The following is a 9,270-nucleotide window of genomic DNA, read 5'->3' as shown; positions in this document are numbered from 1 at the left end:
CAGAAATGTTCGAGATGCCGGCCACCACTGCTACAGTAGCGCACAGTGCGTAGGAGACAGCGAGGACAGGATCGAAGTGGTCATCCTTATGTCAGTGGAAACCACGTCTCAAACCATGCCGGATAAATCTCCTTTTCATTGACCAAATCGGAGTTGAAGGTGGGCTGACGATAATGGAAGACGCGGACTCCTCTCCAACTCTCGCATACAGCCTCTCTTTCTACGACATTACAAGCTTCCTTATTGAATCGGGTTGCTGGCAGGTCTCACTTCTCGGAACGCAGCCATTCAGGTGCCTTCATGTCCACGTATAAAGACAGTCACGAGCCAAGGCAAATGGAGCTCAGCAAGCACCTCGTTGGTTGGTCTCCATCGTTGTGAATGGTGAAGACAAGATGGTATAGGAAGGACATCCAGTCTTTCTGGTCCGAAGGCAGCTATACGTGACCCGGCTTGGACTTTGTTATACTCGCCCAGGGCTTATCACTGGGCTGTTTACACATGTAACGTGATACATCTACCTATCAACACACTCTATTCGCCGCCTAGTTCGTATCATGGGATGAATACATCAGGGAGAAGAAGGGGGTTGTTAGGGGATGTGCTTTGAGAACCTTCCCTAGAGCTCTGCCGCGATCTGGTATGGAGAGTATATAATCAGTGTCAACGCAACGTCGGGTCGTTAACTTCGCACCAAGCGGCATTACTCCTCTCCCACCTGGGTCTTCGTTGGTAGCCTGGCGAGCGAAAAATAGATATGGCATGGTAGGAGGGTCTTTATAGGTCTGAGACTGTTCTTCTCATCTCCCCGAGGATGGGGCATCTTTTGTTGTAGTTTGAAACAGGACTGGTAGACCTGATGGAGTATGAGTAGATGTACAGGGCTCATGATCTAGTCACGGTTCGTGTCTGCTCTACTATCAAGGGATCGAGGCTGTGGAAGGCTTCAAGGCCGGTGTCCATCTAGTGCCGGTGTATAGAACCAAGTTCCACTCGGGGTTCTAAGTTGATCAGTTTTTGCTCATGACACTGGTAGCCTTCCCTTTCTAGGCCATTTGTCCTTAACTTTGTCATATCAGAGGAGATTCCTCATTAATATCAAAGTAGGTGATCAACGCCTAATTTTTCTATTCAAGCACACCATTGTGGGCCAAAGATGAAAAACCCACGGCGGCGTCCAGTGTGATCGTCTAATATTCCCGGCGACATAGTTCTGGCGGCTGACGAGAGTATGAGGACGGACTTAGGTTGGAGTTTCGAAAGGCAACATTTGAGGCCACTTCTTCATTGTTATGGAAGTATTCATCTTCGAACGTCGGGAAAGAGGTACAATGTATCGGCAGGTTGCTGTAGTAGTAGGTATCAAATAGGAATGTAGCTCTGCTTTTCTGATCATAAGCCGGCTGGCTTCACTTGGATCGACAACATATATCTACTTCACACAATCAAGGCTTTGGAGCCTAGGCAAGCTGCATTTCCGTTATCCTTAAATCTATGAGGTGGCGGCCGCGAGTCTCTGCTTTATAAGGCTTGGTTGCTCTTGATCCTGACCACGCCCCCCTCCACTACGGTGAGTTTAGTCACTCAAGTAACACGCACAAGGAGGCATGGGTAATGTGGATTACAGATGACTGCGGTATGGCAGAGTATGAATTCGAATCGTGATCCTCTTGCCATTAATTTCCTCGTCCGCAACAGTATTGAAGGGTGCCATGAATGGATGTTGGATTGAGACTAGCAGTTACCCGTTGCAGCTCGGGGTGTTTTCCAAACCTCACGACGCATGTAGGTACTTACAGTATGAGATACCAGGTGAGCCTGAGAGCTAGTCTAAGTGTTTGCTCCCGAAGAATACAGCAGTGGATCTATTCAAAGAACGTTTACACTATTAGAACGTTTCAGACCATGTCACGAGGAGTAGTTGATGAGCCACTCGTGGTTCCCCTTTGACCAGTATTGACACTGGTTTTATCACCAAGTAGGTACTTTGACCAGCCTTTAGCAGGCCAATATGGATTCTAATTCATCGAGACCTCACTGGTTCGTGCCCACGAAACAACAGTCAGATGACCCCAAATTTGCAACGTGCATCGCGGGGTGTTCAACTTGAGGCCAAGGCAGGCGCTCGGATCCAGGTGCCTGGGAAGGAGATGACGTCGAGCTGACCTTTTGCGGGCTCGGATGGGGGCTATCATTCAACCGGACCGGCAGTAACCACACAAAGCAGTAATTAGCCAGCAAGCCCTTACGCACTTACATTACTTGGGTTCGGTAAGAAAACGAGTAGTCGTCTCAAGGCACCCCCGAATGTGGTCTTTATCTCAAGTCCGGCGGTACTTTTTCCATTCTATCTTCCCGTGCTCCCGTCCGGATACCTAGTCAGCTCAGCTAGGTAGTGAAGCAAGGTAGGCACGGAACATGGGCCGAGAAGAGGGGCAGCGTTGGATTGGGCTGCTGACCATTACCATCGACCTGGCTGAGCAAGGGCAAGGGGGATAACTTGTATTTTGTATTGTGCTGGAGTTTTGAGTCCGTTGAACAAAGAACCATTTCACTTTTGATTTTATGCATTCTCCACGACTGTCTCTGTCAGGAAAACATAGCTGCTGACTCTTGACGTTGAGAGGGAACGAAGCGAAGGGGCAAAAGGCAGCCCGGCAACGCCATGCGCAGCTGCAGCCCTGACGCCCCATTATGAGTCTCCCCGTCCATTGTGTGGGGTTTCTGCCCTGATGAGGTTAGCCTCACTGTCTGTCTTTTCAGTGTTGGTGAGGTGAATCTGGGTTTAGATGGAGCAAATACAGGAGACGCCATATTCAAGGATCTGGAGAGACTTATTTTATGGTGCAGTGATGCCCTGAGTTCAGGTACTGGTTGATGAGCGCCTAACTTCCACTTGGTTCCCGGCAACCATCGGATACGTACAGGCGAAGCGGGACCACACGGTGCCAAAGGTATGCCGCAATAGGAAAGGAAAAAACAGAGTGCCTCATTCATTATTTTGATTCACTTTCTGCCCCTCCCCGCCCTCGGTTGATACATATCTTGGCCGAAAGTTCAGCATGTCCCCTGGCTGCCTTGTGAACAATCCAGAGAGACGCCGGAAAAGCAACGCTTCAAACGGACTTGCAGTGCCGTTGAAGATGTGAAAATGGCTTCAGACATAGAAAGTAAGGGGGAAGGAGTGTTTCTTGTTTCCGTGCCTTCCTCGTCCGTTCAAGTCATAGGAAGGTTAGTAGGCAACAATTTCCAGAGTGCAGGAAGCGGACGAAGCTAGAAGCAGACGGAAACGACCCCTCCTCGGTTTCGTGCATCAGAAACCTCTCTCCTTCCCCACACTCATTTAACGACGTCTTAATTTTTTTTTCAGTCGTTTCTTTTTTGCCCTTGTTCCCCTATCGGCTGCCCACTGTCGGGTCACCTCCTCAGCCTGTAGAAAGTGGCGGTTCTGCATTTCCATTGGATGGATGACGGGTACCTCCTGGAGCTGCATGTCCCGCACTGTAAGGTATGGAAGGTAAGATGTTGTCCATGAGGTACTCCGTCAGTAGGTATCAGTAGTAGAGAAGAAGGTGCGAGACCTTGCTGCACCTAAGCAACAAGATGAACTAAAAAACAGTAGAGGTGACGAGTAGACATCCACTACTGCTACCTGAGGTGCCTTTTCCCAGGGGATTATGCGTATTCACCGCCCATTGTATGCTGTCTCTAATGCTCCCGCTGTCACCGTCATTCCCCCCTTCCCGTCCTGCCCGCTCTCCTCTATCGCTCCTGCTGCTTTTCATGTCCCTAGCAGAGGTACCTGCCTACCTGACCTTATTACGGCACCCCAGAACTGCGTACCTTACCATAGCGGGCCATTTCAACACTGCAACTGGGCAGCCTGAGATCGTCAACAACCTCGTCAAGGTCCCGCTCCTATTTTTTCCTCTCCTTCACCAACCCAAAGGGAAGAGACTGGGAAATAAATAAAACCATAAAAATCCTCACATTACTCACCACCCGGTTTCTGCGCCTGTTCATTGTCGCAACCATCTTTTCTTTACGGTACGCCCTCTAATTCTTGCAAAAGGCCTTACCACGAGACATCGTCTTTGGCGTATCATTTTAATTCGGAATCCTGAGCGAATCCTTCTTTTGTCATCTCTCTCACACACAGATACAATACAGGCACATTCTCTCTCTCGCTTCCTTTTTCCCTCTCAGCCGTCCGTTCGCTCGGTTCCGGTCATTCTCACCCATCCATCCTCTCAGCTCGCCTACCAACTCTCTCAAGGTCGCTGTTCTCTCAACGCACTGCCGACCCTGCCCCTGGCGCCCGCTTCACACACCACCTTACGCCAACCAAACCAAACCTCTGGTCCTGTCTTCTCTGCCTAGACCACCCGCCGCCGCAAAACACCCCCGCGTCTCCCGCTTTTGCTCTGACCTCAGCTGCGGTGCCTTGCTGAACCCTTTCCCTCCCACCTCCTGACACGTGCAACCTGTCAACGAGCCCCCCTCCGAACCTCTCCAAACATCGGCACTGGCTCAGCCTTACCTCCTTCAAACCACCACACATTGAGAGCGGCAAACATGTCGGGCTCAGAGATCAACCAAGTTTTGGCCAATTCGCTGTCGCCAGGTAAGCTATTTTCGCGTCCTCGTCGTCATTTGGTCTCGTTCATTCTTCACTGCGCCTGCTAGGTTTTGCATCGCCAGCAAATCCTATCCCCCCCCTCCTGTCTCCCCCAAATTGTCGCCAGGGCAATGTGAACAGAACCTGCTTTTCTTGGCTTCCGCCCTCACATCGCGCATCAACAAACTGCCACAACCCTCATGGCCATGCTAACATTCTGAACAGACGCGAACTTGCGCAACGCCGCCGAGCAGCAACTTACACAAGCAGCCGACAACAACTTCGTACGTGCCCGCCCACTTTTGCATCCCGAGTCCCCCCTCCCCCCACCGCCGCTGGCAAATTTGCTAACCATCCTTCCCAACAGCCCCTATACCTCGCAACTCTCGTCCAAGAGCTTGCAAACGACAACGCCGATGGCTCCATTCGTGCCGCCGCAGGTCTCGCCCTGAAGAACGCTTTCACTGCCCGTGACTTTGCCCGTCACCAAGAGCTCCAGGCAAAATGGCTCCAACAGACCGACGAAGAGACGAAGACGCAGGTCAAGAACTTGACCCTGCAGACCCTCGGCTCCTCAAACTCCCAGGCCGGCCAGGCTGCTGCTCAGGTCATCTCCTCCATCGCCTCTATCGAGCTGCCGAGAAGTCAGTGGCAGGACCTCATGGGCATCCTTGTTAAGAACATCAGCGAGGGTGGCGAACACCAGAAGCAGGCCTCCTTGACCACGATCGGTTACATCTGCGAAAGCCAAGATCCCGATCTGCGAACGGCTCTCATTGCTCACTCCAACGCCATCCTGACCGCCGTCGTTCAGGGTGCCCGCAAGGAGGAGACGAGCCTTGAGGTTCGCCTGGCCGCAATCACAGCCTTGGGCGACTCGCTCGAGTTCGTTGGCAACAACTTCAAGCACGAGGGCGAGCGCAACTACATCATGCAGGTCGTTTGCGAGGCCACCCAGGCCGATGACTCCCGGATACAGCAGGGCGCCTTTGGATGCCTTAACCGCATCATGGGTCTCTACTACGATAACATGCGTTTCTACATGGAGAAGGCTCTCTTCGGTCTTACCATTCTGGGCATGAAGTCTTCGGACGAGGACGTTGCCAAGCTGGCTGTTGAATTCTGGAGCACCGTCTGCGAGGAGGAGATCGGTATCGAGGACGACAACGCCCAGGTCGAGAGCGCCGACCAGATGAGACCCTTCTACAACTTCGCTCGCGTAGCAGCTAACGAGGTTGTGCCCGTTCTCCTTCTGCTTCTGACCAAGCAGGACGAGGATGCGGCCGATGACGAGTACAACTTGGCCCGCGCCGCCTACCAGTGTCTTCAACTCTACGCTCAGGCCATCGGTGCCGCTATCATCAGCCCCGTGCTGCAATTCGTTGAGGGCAACCTGCGTGCCGAAGACTGGCACCACCGTGATGCCGCCGTTTCTGCTTTCGGCGCCATCATGGATGGCCCCGATGAGAAGGTCCTCGACCCCATCGTCAAGCAGGCTCTTCCTATCCTGATCGGCATGATGGACGACAGCTCCCTGCACGTCAAGGACTCGACCGCTTATGCCCTTGGTCGCATCACTGAGAGCGTGTCCGACAGTATCGACCCTAACCAGCACCTCGACCCTCTCATTCGCTCCCTGTTCAACGGCCTCATGAGCAGCGCAAAGATAGCATCTTCGTGCTGCTGGGCCCTGATGAACTTGGCCGAGCGCTTCTCTGGCGACCTTGGTGCCGCTCAGAACCCTCTGACTCCTCACTTCAACCAGAGTGTCACCAACCTGCTTGGTCTCACGGCCCGCCCCGATTGCGACTCGTACGTCCGCACCGCCGCCTACGAGGTTCTCAACGTCTTCGTGCAGAATGCCGCCAGCGAGAGCATGCAGCCCATCGCCTCCCTTTCCGGCGTCGTCATCGAGCGTCTAGAGGGTACCGTTCCCATGCAGACCCAGGTCGTTAGTGTTGAGGACAGGATCATGCTGGAGGAGATGCAAACTAGCTTGTGCACCGTTCTCCAGGCCATCATCCAGAGACTCGACAAGGAGATTGTTCCCCAGGGCGACAGAATTATGCAGACCCTGCTCCAGATTCTGAGCACCGTCGGCAGCAAGTCCAGCGTTCCCGATGGTATCTTCGCTACCATCAGCGCTCTGGCCAACGCCATGGAGGAGGATTTCTCCAAGTACATGGAGGCTTTCACTCCCTTCCTCTACAACGCTCTGTCAAACCAGGAGGAGCCCGCACTGTGCTCCATGGCTATCGGTCTTGTCAGCGATCTGACGCGATCCCTTGGCGAGCGCAGCCAGCCGTACTGCGACAACTTCATGAACCACCTGCTTCACAACCTCAAGGTACGTCATCACCGCCAATCGGCACTCAAAGTGTTGTCATCCATCATTATGTGGATGCAACAAGGGGTTGGCATTGTACGTGTAAGTGAGGCCTCGCTAACATTTCTCACAGAGCACCGCCTTGAGCAACCAGTTCAAGCCTGCTATCCTGCAGTGCTTCGGCGACATTGCTGGCGCCATTGGCGGCCACTTTGAGACATACCTGTCCGTCATCGCTCAGGTCTTGCAGCAGGCGGCGACTGTCAACGCCGGCCCCGAGGGCCCGTACGAGATGTACGACTACGTCATCTCTCTTCGCGAGGGTATCATGGATGCCTGGGGTGGTATCATCGGAGCTATGAAGTCCGGTGGCAAGAGTAAGTCTCATCTAATCATGATTTTGATCCTGTTTCTGTTTTATCCGCTAACCCATTTCTGCAGCTCCTGCTCTTCAGCAATACGTGCCTTCGATCTTCCAGCTGTTGAACATGATTGCCAGCGACATGAACCGTAGCGAGGCTCTCATGCGTGCATCCATGGGCGTTATTGGCGACCTTGCTGAGGCCTACCCTAACGGCGAGCTTGTCGACGTCTTCCGCCAGGAGTGGCTCACTGCGCTCATCAAGGAGACCAAGACCAACCGCGAGTTCCAGCCCCGAACCATCGAGACCGCTCGCTGGGCACGCGAACAGGTCAAGCGTCAGCTTGGCGGTGCCTCCGGCGTCATGGCGCAGACTTGAGCTTTGAAAAGCTTGAGGCTGACGCTGTATTTCGACTTGTTTGATTATTCACACCCAACCAACCCCCAAGCCCAGCACATATCCTGGAGCAGCCGGTTTCTCTACCGAAACCCGGATCTGCGTCAAACGGAGGAGAGAGAGAACAGCCAATCCCAGCTCTTGCCACAACACAGCATCGAAAGACACGGAGCTCCCTCGCGTGTATATAGACACCCTTGCACCACCCCCCAGGACTAATTTTACCCCAATACCCCTTGCCAGCACACCATATCACATCACGAAACTGCAACCCCTTATTCAACCACTTCACCCACCCCTTGGCTGTTATCTTCTGGACTTTGATTTTCGCGACGGAAAGCTGGATTAGAGAGAAGGCGGGAGTCCTCATTGTCATGTACGCCGCGCATAGAAAGCGCATTGGCGACCTAAAAGTCATGTAGAAGGAGTTTCCCTCAGATGGAACCCGGAGTTTGATTTCATCCTTCAACGGGGAAACGAGAGCAATGAGAGACGGGGAAATGAACAACGTCAATACACATTTCGGAGTCGGCCACATCCCAACTCGGACGAACCAACCTGGTCAAGTGATCAGGTGGGTCGGGAAAGGAAGAGCCTTTAGCCTCTCTGGAGGCTTTCTGCTCTAGGCCATACTTGTATGCGATTTCGTCGGAGTATCTTTTCCTTCATCGGAAAGAAGACTCGCGCGCACTCGGCGGGCGGATGAGAAAGGAAGGGCCTTGCGAAATGGGCATATCACAGGAGAGTGTAGGCGCAGCGAGGAAAGACGGATCCTGCAGAGGAAGAAACAGACGGCACACAACGCGCTTATGACGAGGTCAAGTGGCTTCATGTCTAGCACTGATTGATAGTCGTAGAAGTTCAATGAGTTTTGCCCCCTTCAGTCTCTGAAATGTGTGAATGTGGTGTCGTGCTTTAAGACCTGGATACCATGACTGTTGCTCTCTGAGGCAGATATCTGCGAACTACATGGATGGATTTCACATACTCTGCCACGATGAGATTATCTCTGTTGCTTGACGAAACCAGTACATAATACTCGTCAAAAGTACCATGACGAAGTTGACGGACTCTTTCTATCTGGACTTCAGTGTACACTTATCCAGACCGCGATGGGCGTCGTCGTTGTTTATGCCCAGGCTTTGTTTATACTCTTCGAAACCGAAGCGCTGTGGGTTATCTTTTCGCTCCTGGCAGCGCCGTGCTTCTCAATGTTTGCAGTTGAATATCCCATCCCGTCGGACAAGTTGATAAAATTTGATGGGAAACAAGACCCCACCTCCTTTAAAAGGTTCTAGTATTCCTGAAAATCACAGATCAAGCATTTTTCCCTTTCAGATGTTTTGTTTCCAGTACGCCGTTCAACATGATACCACTTCTTCCAACTCCCCAGCTTCTCGGTGTTAGCGTGAGTCCAATTTCTGCACGGAAGTCAGTTCAAATCCGTTTCATCTGACAGGCACAGAGTATACCTTGCACAAATGGGTCGATTCGCGAAAAGATGGCATGGTAGACAAAGGTCGAACGTAATTCACTCAGGTATCTCCATCTAAAGTATATATGAAGCA

The 9,270-nt window shown here is 52.4% G+C and overlaps 1 protein-coding gene across 1 annotated transcript; it reads left to right on the top strand.

Annotated features, from left to right (window-relative positions):
• Positions 1–4,575: 4,575 nt before the first annotated feature.
• CABS01_15584 (uncharacterized protein) lies at positions 4,576–7,684 on the top strand (the record flags this gene model as incomplete). The annotated part of the gene is made up of 5 exons (XM_060548918.1): positions 4,576–4,624; positions 4,844–4,902; positions 4,986–6,965; positions 7,078–7,321; positions 7,386–7,684. 5 exons carry the CDS (start codon positions 4,576–4,578, stop codon positions 7,682–7,684), a joined length of 2,631 nt encoding a protein of 876 aa, XP_060391710.1.
• Between the last annotated feature and the right edge of the window lie 1,586 nt (positions 7,685–9,270).

The sequence above is a fragment of the Colletotrichum abscissum genome, assembly GCF_030869225.1.
Source record: "Colletotrichum abscissum strain IMI 504890 chromosome Unknown Scaffold_69.1, whole genome shotgun sequence".
Taxonomy (NCBI): Eukaryota; Fungi; Ascomycota; class Sordariomycetes; order Glomerellales; family Glomerellaceae; genus Colletotrichum; species Colletotrichum abscissum.
This window is presented reverse-complemented; position numbering and strand designations above follow the sequence as displayed.